This window comes from Choloepus didactylus, chromosome 8 (assembly GCF_015220235.1).
Source record: "Choloepus didactylus isolate mChoDid1 chromosome 8, mChoDid1.pri, whole genome shotgun sequence".
NCBI lineage: Eukaryota > Metazoa > Chordata > Mammalia > Pilosa > Megalonychidae > Choloepus > Choloepus didactylus.
Window position 1 is genome coordinate 66,982,731 of NC_051314.1, and position 12,693 is coordinate 66,995,423.

General features: G+C 36.8%; 1 protein-coding gene across 4 annotated transcripts in view; it reads right to left on the reverse strand.

Moving 5' to 3' along the window:
• TBC1D30 (TBC1 domain family member 30) overlaps nucleotides 1-12,693 on the reverse strand; it is a 115,181-nt gene that overhangs the window by 99,366 nt on the left and 3,122 nt on the right. For all 4 annotated transcript variants that reach the window (XR_005218317.1, XM_037845843.1, XM_037845841.1 and 1 more), the window contains exon 2: nucleotides 11,026-11,190. Coding sequence is in view for 3 of the 4 variants with exons in the window: in XM_037845843.1 (XP_037701771.1) it covers nucleotides 11,026-11,190 (165 nt within the window). In the remaining variant the exon portion in view is untranslated. The remainder of the gene's footprint in view (nucleotides 1-11,025; nucleotides 11,191-12,693) is intronic.

Consider the following 12,693-nt stretch of genomic DNA (forward strand, 5'->3'; position numbering starts at 1 on the left):
AGATCTGGGGGCTCCACAACAAAGTGTGTATCCAGTTTACCCTTCAGCAACTCTCAGAATGAACAAGCCCCACCTGGGAGCTAAAATTTAGGTCAGCATTTTAAATCCCCGTCATTTCATCATTAGCAGAGAGTCAAGAATTAATAGACATTTGAGGAAAGCCTTGAGATACAATGGCAGTTTTTGTAAGTTTCTATCCTCCCTTATAATTTATTTTCTCCAATTTAGTTCTCTACTTGTCTGTTTTAGTCTCTATCATTAGCGGTCTTAGATAAATAATGAAATGCATTGTATCTGTGAAACAAGAAATATTCAAATAACAACAACCCCACACACACACACACACACACAAAAGTCTCAGTAAAAGGACTGGAAAATAAAGTTGAATAAATCTCTCAAAAGTAAAGCAAAAGAACAAAAAAGACAGAAAATAAGAAAGACAAAAATATTACAAAACTAGTCCAGAAGTTCCAACAGCCAAACCATAGAATTCCAGAAAGAGGAAAAAGAATAAAGAAAAAGGAGGGAGGAAAAACACCAAAGAAACAATTCACAGAAATTTTCCAGAACTAAAGGACACACATTGCCTGGTCGAAAGCCTGCTGAGGTCCAGCACAGTGGCTGAAAAATAAACCCTTTGCCAAGCAATATAATCATGAATCTCAGAACACCAAGCACCTAAGAGAAGATTCCACAAGTTTCCAAAGAGAAAAAATAAACAGAACCAGTATAAAGCATAAGTAATCAGAAAGGTTTAGACTTCTTAAAAGCAACAATGGAAGCAAGAATTATCAATCAAGGAGAGGGTAGAATAAAGACCTTTTCATACATGCACAGTTCCCAAAAATTTACCTCCCATGCATGCTTTCTCAAGGGTATATGGGCAATGATACAAAAGAGTAAGCAAGAAAGGAGAAAACATGGGATACAGGAAAAAAAGAGACCCAACATAGGAGAGAGACAAAACGAGCCTCCCAGACAAGATGAAGGGAGATTCTGTGCACCAGCTACAGCACAACCAGTCCAGATTGGAGCAACAGGATTGCTGGGGGTAGCCAGCACCAAGATGTTTGCTGCTATTGCACCATTTCTCTAATGTGAAGACAGAATGTCCAGGAGAACTGTTCCAGATTCCCATCTGTGCTTGTTTTTCTTACAACCTGTTGATGAAGTGCCTGCTCTCCTCTCCACACCCGCAGAAGTGCTGTGCTTTGACTTATTCTGAGAGCAGGAGCAAAGACCATGATGGGGTTAGGATCCAAAACAAAGAGCAGGCCCCTCCTCCAACCTTGCTGATCCTTCAGTAACCAGTCCAAACTATAGCCCCGCAGATGCCACAGAACTCATTTATGACCTTCTGTCTCCCAAAGAAGCTCCATGGATGCTCAGTGAGCTCAAAACCAAACTGTGACCCAGAGGCTCTGCTTGGTTTATCGTCTCAGCTTTTTTATCTAACAGTGGCAACATTACTCTTTCCTATTCAACTAGACTTGGACTCGATACTCAGTTTTTCAAAACAATATATTGCTTAGGAATATATACAGAGTTGGAAAAACTATAAAGAAAAATGAGAATAATTAACATAAATTAACTATAATGAAAAACAAGGAAATGATTAACAAAAAAAGAGAGGAGATTTCAACCAGGAAAGAGCACACAAGGAACTTCTGATGTACCAATAATGTTCGATTATTCAATTTTGATAGTGGATACAGACTTTTATTTATTCTTTAAAATATAGTGCATGTATTAAATACTCTTCTTTAAGATAATACATTCTATAATAAAAGATAGTAAAAAAAAAAAGTAGAAATTCAATTCTTGCTTAAATCAGTGAAACTGTTTAACATCTTAAAACACTAAAGGAACCCAAAAAATATTAATACTTTTATGCCTATAAATTTTAAAAGTGATGTGAAATGAGAGAAGTCTATACAATTTACCAAAAACTGATACAAGAAAAAAACAGAAATACAAATAACCCTATAATTATTCAAGAAGTTGAATCCAGAATTTTAAAACTTCCTACAAAGAAAACTTCAAGCCCAAATGTGTTTAACAATGAATTTTACCACACGTTTACACAAACTCTTCCAGAGAATGAAAAAAGAGGAAACACTCAGTAATTTGTTTTACAAAGCTCTCAAAACCTGATGAGAAAGAAAGAATAATTATAAGTTAATCTCACTCATGAACACAGAAGCAAAAGGCATAAACAAAATATTGGCAAACCAGTCCAGATACACATACACATATCATGACCTAGTTTGGTTTTTCCAGGAATGCAAAGTTGGTTTAACATTCAATGAAATCTATATAATTCAACAAAATAACAAAATAAGATAGTAAAATTATATTAGCATCTCTACACACAGATAAAATATGATAAAGTTCATCATCTTAGAAAATTGGAAAAGAGAATGTCCTTAATTTTATAAAGGATTTCTACAGAACTCTTTCAGCAAGCATTGTACTTAATGGTAAAATGATGAAAATTTCCTTCAGAGACTGTGCATGAACATTCAACACTATACAACAGGTCCTAGCCAATGCAATTAGCATAAAAGAATGGTAAAGAAAGTCATAAAATTGACAATATTCACAGAAGCTAAGACTATGTACATAGAAAATGCAAAAGAATTAAAGAGAAATTATTAGAATCAATACAAGAATATAGTAAGGTTACCAGAAACAAGGTAAATATACAGAAAATGACTGCATTTCTTAATACCAGCAACTAGAAAATGAGTTTTCTTAAAGAAAGCAATTTACACTAGCATCAAGAAACACCAATTACCTAAGAATAAGTCTAATAAAAGATAAGCAAGAAAATTGTGAAACGTCACTGAAATAAATGCAAAAACATTGTTGGAGGAATATACCATATTTATAGATCAGAGTACCCAACATTGTAAAGATGTCAGTTATCCTCACAGAACCAAGAGTATCCAAGACAACAATGAAGAACAAGATGTAAGAATATATACTACAAGATAACATTTATAATAAGGTACAATAATTATGACAATGTTATACTGGCTCAATGATAAGCAAAATAAACAACAACACACAATAAGAGCCAGAAATAGACCCACACAGATACAAACATGTGAATTTCCACAAAGATGGTACTGAAAAATAGTGGGAAAAAGATGGTCTCTTCAATAAAACAGACAGGTCAATTAGACATTCACATGGGCAAAAATGAAACTTGACTCCTGTCTCACATAACATGAAAAAAAAGAATCACTTCCAGGTAGATCTAGATCTAGATATAAAATGCAAAACAGTAAAACTTCTGGAAAATACTTTGGGAGAATATCTTCATGAGTTTGAGGTTAAAAAAAAAAAAAAAATTTAAATAGGACAGGAAAAGCACCAGCAACAAAGGCAGGAATGATTACATAATTTGTGGGGCCCAATGCAAAATGAAAATGTGAGGTCCCTTGTTCAAGAACTATTAAAAATTTCAAGACAGCAACGGAAAGCATTAAACCAAGAATGGGGCCCTACTGAGCATGGGGCCCTATGCAACTGCACAGTTCGCATGCCCTGCAAGGTAAAACATTAATAAATTGGAGTATATAAAAATTAAGAACTTTTATTCATAAATGACACTCTTAAGAGAGGGAAAAGTCAAGCCAAAAAGCCGGGAGCAGACCTTCGCAACATATATATGACAATGGACTTGTATTCAGAACACGTATAAGGAAAAGACAATCAATCAATAGAGAAATGGGCAAGAGAGATTTAAACAGGCACCTCACAAAAACTGGATGTCCAAATAGCCAATAAACACATGAAGAGGTGCTGAACCACATTCGTTAGTAATCAGAAAAATGAAAATGAAAATCACATAGCCACTATATATACTGCTAGAATAGTTAAAATTTAAAGGACTAGCAATACCAATACCAATCGTTAGTCATTCCAAATCTTCCTTTCTCTGTTTTTCCCCCCCTTTAGCTATAGCACTTCTCACTTTCTTACCTTCTCACAAACACATGTAAGAATTTATTTATTGATCCTGAAAGTGTGTGACCCAAGCATGCCAAAGTGAATTTTGGGATTTTAACCAGAGCTATGGAAAGAAACATTCTTTCTAGTAGCGTCCATGAGTTGGATCTGATATTGGCGATTTCTGTGTTGTTCAATACAGAAGAGGGCAGAGCTAAGAGAAGAAGTCATATTCTTCAAGATACTGTTTGAACATCTGTACCTGACTTAGCTACACCTGAAGGCGCATCATCCACGGACTTTCAATAGGTAAGCCAAACAATTTCCTTTTACACTTAAATCAATATGAGTTGTGTTTGTCACTTTTACAACTGAAAGACGACGATTCCTCAACTTTACAATGTTGTAACCAAAAAATCGTAGACTGAAAAACATTAAAAATTATGTTTATGAAAAACTTATACCAATAGCACCAGCTTATGATATCTTATGTGTAAAAGGTAGGACACAGAAATATTATAAGGTACAATGACTTTGATAAAAGTGCACATTAAAAAAAAACACGAGTAAATATCCCAAAAGATTCCATTGTCTTAAGAAAACGGTTTTTCCTCTTCTTTTTACAGTTCTGTATCTTCCAAAGTTTCTATAATGAGTGAATTACCTTTTATTTAACATTTTTTCTAGATATAATTCACGTCCCATAAAATTTACCCTTTCAAAGTGTATAATTCAGCACAATTCACAAAATTGTACAATCATCACTATTAACTAATTCCAGAACATTTTTATCACTCCAAAAAGAAACCATACCCCATTTCTCTCCATTCTCAGCCACTGGCAACCACAAATCTATTTTCTGTGTCTCTGGATTTGCCTATTCCAGACATTCAATATACAAGGAATCATACAATTTGTGGCCTTTTGTGTCTGACTTTTCACTTAGCTTACTGCTTTTAAGGATCATCCATGTTGCAGCATGTATCAGTACTTCATTCTTTCTTATAGCTGAATAATATTCCACTGTACAGATACATCAAATTTTATTTCTCCATTCATCAGTTGATAGATATTTGGGTTGATTCCCAAATTTCTATATTATTATTCGGTTGTTATGAATAATACTGCCATGAATATTTATGCACAAGTTTCTGTGTGGACATTGTTTTCCATTCTCCTGGGTATATACAGATGAGTGAGTATATTACCTTTATAAGGATTTAAAAAAAAAAAATTGTTTTTTAATGGAAAATGATGAGTGTCAGTGTCATCAAACTCAGGACCACACAAACTCCTCCTGCCACAGCGGACACATTACTATTGTAGAGAAGGCAATCATGGAAAACGAAAAACAAGACCACTCGCCTATTTGACAAAGTATTAATCTCCGCCATTCATTTATGATAGATGATACGACTTAACCAGATTATTATCAGGATGCCAATAAATACTGACATGGACATTTGGGCCACTTCCTCATGTAACTTACCTGTGCCTTCAGGACCCACTTGAGCTCTATCTCATACAGACGATCTCCATTTTATGATGGAGTGCTGCTGCGCATGCCAAACTTTATGGCTTGCAGTGTGGGACAACACCCAGCTCATAATAGGTAACTCAGGTCTCATGGTAACTTGGTGGCCCATGGTTAAACATTCTGTCTTTATCAAGGCCCAACAGCAGCCCAAAAGCTGTTTCTCAAATGGACAGTAGTTATATGCAGCAGATGGAAAGGCTTTACTCCAAAATTCTAAGAGCCTGCATTGTGATTCTCCTATAGGAGCCTGCCAAAGGCTCCAAACAGTATCTCCATTTGCCACTGACACTTCCAGCATTATTGGATCGGCTGGATCATATGGTTCAAGTGGCAGAGCAGCTTGCACAGCAGCCTGAACCTGTTGCAGACCCTCATCTTGTTCCGGTCCCCACTCAAAACTAGAAGCTTTTCTGGTCACTCAGTAAATGGGCCGGAGTAGCACATCCAAATGAGGAATGTGCTGTCTCCAAACTCCAAAGAGGCCAACTAAGCATTGTGCCTCTTTTTTGGTCATAGGAGAGGCCAGATGCAACAGTTTTTTCTTCACCTTAGAAGAGATATCTCGACATGCCCCACACCACTGGACACCTAGAAATTTTACTGAGGTAAAAGGCTCTTGTATTTTTGTTGGATTTATCTCCCATCCTCTGACACACAAATACCTTACCAACAAATCTAGAGTAGTTGCTGCTTCTTGCTCACTAGGTCTAATCAACATGATATAATCAATACAATGGACCAGTGTGACGTCTTGTGGGAAGGAGAAATGTTCAAGATCCCTGTGGGCAATATTATGACATAGGACTGGAGAGTTGATATACTCCGGAGGTAGCACAGTGAATGTATACTGCTGGCCTTGCTAGCTGAATGCAAACTGTTTTTGGTGGTCCTTACTAACAGCTATTGAGAAAAAAGCATTTGCCAGCTCAATAGCTGCAGACCAGGTACTATGAGATATGGTGATTTGCTCAAGCAATGATACCACATACAGAACAGCAGCTGCAATTGGAGTCACCATCTCATTAAGCTTATGATAATCCACTGTCATCCTCCAAGATCCATCTGTTTTCTGCACACGCCAAATAGGAGAGTTGAATGGGGATGTGGTGGGAATCACCACTGCTGCATCCTTCAAGTCCTTAAGAGTGGCATTAATCCCTGTGATCCCTCCAGGAATCCGGTATTGCTTCTGGTTTACTATTTTACTAGGCAGGTGTAGATCTAGCAGCTTCCACTTGGCCTTTCCCACCATAATAGCCCTCACTCCATCAGTCAGGGAACAAATGTGAGGATTCTGCCAGTTGCTGAGTATGTCTATTCCAATTATGCATTCTGGAACTGGTTATACTGGACCACTGTGAGACAGACCTGATCTAAGACTCCATTGATCACCTGATCTCCACAAGCCCCACCTCTGACTGTGGACCAGAGTGACGTTTTGGGTCTCCTGGAATTAATGTCACTTCTGAACCAATGTCTAATATTCCCCTACGTACGTGATCATTTTCTTTTCCCCAATGCACAATTACCCTGCTAAAAGGTGTAGGTCCTCCTGGGGAAAGCTGGGAAGAAGATTAACAGTATAAATTTTTGGCAGTGTAACAGGGTCCTTCCCTGAGGGTACCCAGCCTTCCCCTCATTCAACGGCCTCTGGATCTGTAAACTGTCTCAAGTCTGGGAATTGATTAAGGTAACATGACTCTCTGTTTTTGTAATTCAAGGTAGACTACTGTTCATTTGATCTAGAATTCTTCTGCTTACACAGCTCAAACAAGAATTTAGTAGACTGCCCATCTATTTTACTGCTACGTACTTCATGATCTACTAGCCAGTGCCATATGTCTCTGCAAGTCAGATTATTTTGACTGCTGCCTTAAGCCTGTTTTCCATTATGGCAGCCACACCCACCTTGTCTTTGACCATTAACTGCTGCCACATGGCTTCTGCTGACTTGGGATCCAATTATCCCCATTGTGTTTAAGGATACCAGCCCAGTGACAGCAGTTCCCACAGTAATATATGACCTCCAGAGAAGGGCAACTACAGAGCTCTTCAGGGATGATGGAGCTAGTCTCATAAATTTATTCCTCACAGTCCTGGAAAAAGGTGTGTCCTCTGGACATTCCAGCAGTGTGTGAGCAGGTCTTGCATGATCAATCCACTTTAACATTCCAATCTCTCTAAGCCTTTGAATCCCCTCCTCTAAATTATACCAGGGCAGTTCTGGCATTTCAACCCCAGGTAATGTCAGCCACCTCTTGCATCCATGTTTTAGCCAACCACCTAAACAGTTAATGCCCTTTCTAACCCCTCAAGCTACAACACTGAATGCAGAATCTCTGCTTAGTGGGCCCATATCAGTATATTCAGCCTGATCCAACTTTATATTCTTTCCACCATTAACCCACACCTTTAATATCTATTCCCACACATATTCCCCTGATTTCTGTCTGTATAAGCTGGAAAATTCATACAGTTCTTTTGAAGTATAGCATACTTCCTCATGCGTCACACTTTGTATCTCACCCTTCGGGGCCTGTTGGGACTTTAGTCTAGTTATAGGTCTTGAAGCAAAGAACGGTAGTGGGCATTTTTTTCCAATCAATGCCTTTACTTTAACAGCAGACACCCTGAGAGTTTGAGATTTTAGTTTACGTTGTAAATCTGCTACTCGCATAATGAGACTCTGGGTCTGGTTTTCAGAAATCTCAGGTCTGCGGCCACAGGAAATAAGATTTTCTTTCAGAGCACACATAAAAACCTTTACATCTGTCATAAGGCGCTTAAGTTTCAAATTTGAAACCTTTAGCTCGTCCCTTTCTCTTATAACTTTATCTAGAGTATCTAAGAGCAACCAGCCAACATCATTATGCCTCTTAACTCTGCAAAACTCTGTTAAGGTGTCAAAAATACTGTCACCCTGAGCCTTGCCTCGCACAAGAGTATGATTAGGAGAATCAAATGGTGATATTTTGCATATTTCTAGGGCCAACTCATGCCACGGACCGTCAGTGCCATCTTGATTACTGGAAATGGACTCATTAGTGCCTTTGAATCCAATCAGAGTAGAAAACCAATTGTAAAAGCACATTTTAAGATTCTGTCTCTCAAGAACTACTCCCAGTACCAAGTTATTACTTAGAATTCTCTAGGGAAACAAAATCAACAAGAGATATCTATAAACATAAGATTTTATAAAAGTGTCTCACATAACTGTGGGTAGGCACAAATCCAAATTCTGTAGGGCAGGCAGCAAACTGGCAACTCCAATGAAGATGTTCAATGAACTTCTCAGGCAGCCAACTGGCAACTTTAATGACTGTGTTTGATGAACTCCGCAGAAAATGAACTGACAACTTCAGTGAACTCCTCAGGAAACGCTTCACTGGTTAGTTGAAGAAGAAATAAAGGTCCTCTATCTATCTCACTTAAAAGTCTTCAAATGATTGGATTAAATCCAGCAGATTGCACTCTCTCATTGTGAAAGACATACCCCTCATTGACGTAATCAGTCAGAGCTGCAGCCAACTGACCGATGATTTAATAAACCAGCTTTATGGTTTATTAATGAGCCACAAATGTCCTGGCAGTAACAGGCCAGTGCTTGCTTGACCACACACCTGGGTATGACCACACACCTGGGTACTATCACCTGGGCAAGCTGACCCATGGACCTAACCATCACAATATCCATCTATTCAAATTTCAAACACTCTCTACATCATAATACAGTATCATATAATGAGAATGATAATTCTGGTCATTGTAATTTCTTAACAACAACAAGCATTCTCTTCCATTTAATTGACTCTTATCACACAGGTGAGAATAGAACTTCCAAGGAAAGGTGCCAGAAAACCCCATATTCTCTTAAACGCAAAACACTAGCTAGAATTAAAGAGACAAACTCTAAAATACAGGGCTAAGATACATACAAAATTCACAAATTAAGTTGGGTGCTTGTGGACACATTTTTCTAAAAAGATTTAAATGCCAGGCCTTTTATCAGTCAAGTAAATTCAAATTCTAAATGCAAGACATTCCTCCCCATCTCCTGACCCTAGTTCTATCCCCATTCCTACTTTACCACACATTCCAAATCCATGCATTTACCAATTAGTGCTTTTAACTTCTGGTACAGACAGTAATGTGCAGTAGAAAACTCAGTTGAAAAGAGGAAAATCAAGGTGTCTAAACTAGAAGAGGGAAATAATCGCATTTTCACTTGACACTAGTGAATCAATCAGAATTCATGGAAACATATCAAACACTTACAACCAGTGCCAACTTTTTTGTAGATGCATATCCCTTTTGTCCTTCTCTAGATATTTCAGACAAGTGCCTGGCTCCAAAGAAAACCCTACTCAAAATTAGTCTACCCAGTCACATTCCTGTCAGTATGGACCATTAGATCACTATGATAATAAACCAACATTCTGTTTAATACATGTTAAGTGGAGACCTTCTTCAGCAAACCACAAGAATAACAGTGTAGGGTTGACAAACAAGAACAGACCAAAAGAGGAGGAAGAAAACCACAGAACTTTCTAAATAAACTAAACAAGTGAATTTAAGCCATCAATTTTATTATCTGAAACTAATCATACCCTAAAACTGTGTCATGAAAACATATCTTTATGTGGAATTAAAAAAACAAAAAACAAAAACCTCCAGGAGGTTTTCCACATGTCAAATGTGAAGTGGATAAAGGAGCAAGAAAAGGCAACTTCCACATGCACCTGAAAAGCTGCCACAGGCATTTTACTGAAATACATTATTTGTGCCTATATTTGCCATACCTGGACATACTGTTCTGCCGTGCTGCATGTTAATAAAAAAAAATACAAAACAAAAATAGGGAAATATTAGCAGAATAAAATATAAAAGTATTACATGGAGAATTATAAAATTAATTCACAAGTTTTTATAGCTAGTATTCAACTTGGATTAGTAATTTATCGATTCATTTTTAACTCAGTAAACAAACCACACAGCTTTTAGTTAGTAGTGTATTAACCAAGAGGTGGGTTTAATTTGTTAAAATGTTTTGCCCATTTCAAATTTCAGAGCAATTTCTAAGACCCTGTTATAAGAGACTCCTTCTGTTAATTCAACTGTTTAATTTACTTATTAAAGAAACCCAGAGAAAAAGAGGAAAAAGACATGCCTTTTAGGTTGTGTCTATTTGATGCTGTTTAAAGACTGTAGTCATTACTTAGCGTCAGATAAAAAATAGCCATTATCAAAATGAAGTACTACCTCAAATCTAGAAGAATAAAACTAAGTTTTTAACATTGGACATGTAACATAAATTTAAACTGAAAACATAGGAAGCTGTGTAACACTATTAATGATAGATCTTTGCACTCCACATTGTTTTATGACATAGTTGTTCGTAGTTCTTAGTTCTGAGGTTACATGCTTCCACTTAAAACTTTTTAATATATTCAAAAATACAATGACTATTGACTCGGGTTCACTAACACTCCAATGACAAGTGGCCAAAGGGCTGACCCCACTCCAGTACTTACTTCTCTTCTGTGAGAGGGCCTGCAAGCATGCAGTCACGATATCGCAGTTCTTCTGTACTCTGTGCAGGAGCCTATCTTTCTGCTTCAGCTGCCGAAGTAACTTCGTTGACTGAATGCCAATTCTGTACTTCAGCTCTCGAAGGATTGTCTTCAGTTCACTGATATCTAAGAGTACAGAAAAAAAAATAAACATAGAACAATAAATGCCTTGAGAAGATACAAATCCCAATGCGATGTTAAATACATAAAAACAAACCTATTTAAACTAATTCAAGACATTCGGATCAAGTAAGTCCCTTATCCATATCTGACCCCTTACAGGAGACAAATACTGTAAGATAAATTTTATCCTTGAAACTACCAGTATTATGTAAGCAAAGGGTCTTACTTTTACTGTATCTAGTTCTGGTTGCAAATTTACCTTTCATTGCCTGCAAATTGTATCATTAAAGTGCTCAGATGGTAACCTTGTCAGAAAAGAATTTTTCTGAGTCTATTACATTAGTGATAAACCTAACAGTAACAAATATTTTTAAAAGCACTCATCTGTCTTTGTAAATACTCAGCTAAAAGTAAATAATATTACCACATTTTTTTAATGTGATGAATGTGGCAATAGCGGTTTTCTTTTAAATATAGTTTTTCAACAGCCTATTATGCATGAACTTTCATTTTGGAAACTCAGTAATTTATTAAATATGGTATAAAAGACATTTCTTTTAAGCACACATAAATTAGGGATAATTCAACATTCATAAAACTAATATTCTCATCAGCAGGCTTTCTACAATTGAAAAAAGACTAGGGAATCAAAAATTTCACAATTTCTATATGAATAATCACTGTGATTAGGAAGTTTTATTTCTCATGCTTGATGTCATCATTAGTCACTAGACTGTGATCTTCAAGGAAGGTAAACCCTTCCCTTCTGCTTGGCATTAGCCAGGCCCTCAATAGAGGTCCTTTGTGCAGTCTGGATCTACTCAATTTTAAAGGGATTTGGAAAAACTAGGGAGGATCAGAAGAGATCCAGGAATGCTCAAATGTTCAAAATAGGAAAAGTAATACAGAGGTCAAAGGAAATGAATTTTGGGGGAAATGTTCAAAATAGGAAAAGTAATACAGAGGTCAAAGGAAATGAATTTTGGGGGTCTGTAAAAGGGAAGTCCTGGTTGGTAACTTAACAGTGTCATATTACAGCGCCATGGGAAATCTATTTGACCTCGAGTCAAAAAGACTGCCAACTAACTGTGTGGTCTTGGGCAAGGTAATGCTCCAAGTCTGAAATTATACTTAGCTTACAAGGCTATCCTGAGAATCAAATTTGCAAATGGTCTTTGTAAACATTAATATAAATAATGCCTTAAATAAGTGAAGAAATTACTATAAAGAAGAAAACAAAGGCTGGTTTTCCTCTTACCCTGATTTCAAATATGAGCACGGTTCTTTAAATTTATCCTAAACAAAAGTTTAGAATTCTAAGGATTATATATATAGGAACAAGATCCAAAAGGAGACCTAAAGCTCTCCATTCCTGGATTTCTTCAGATAAAGCAAACAGCCTTTCTTTCAACATTTAAAGAATTTTCCTTCTAGAAATAAAAGAGGTAGAAGTATCATCACCTTACATCTAAATTAATTTTTTCCTCCACAATAGTTTTTACATTA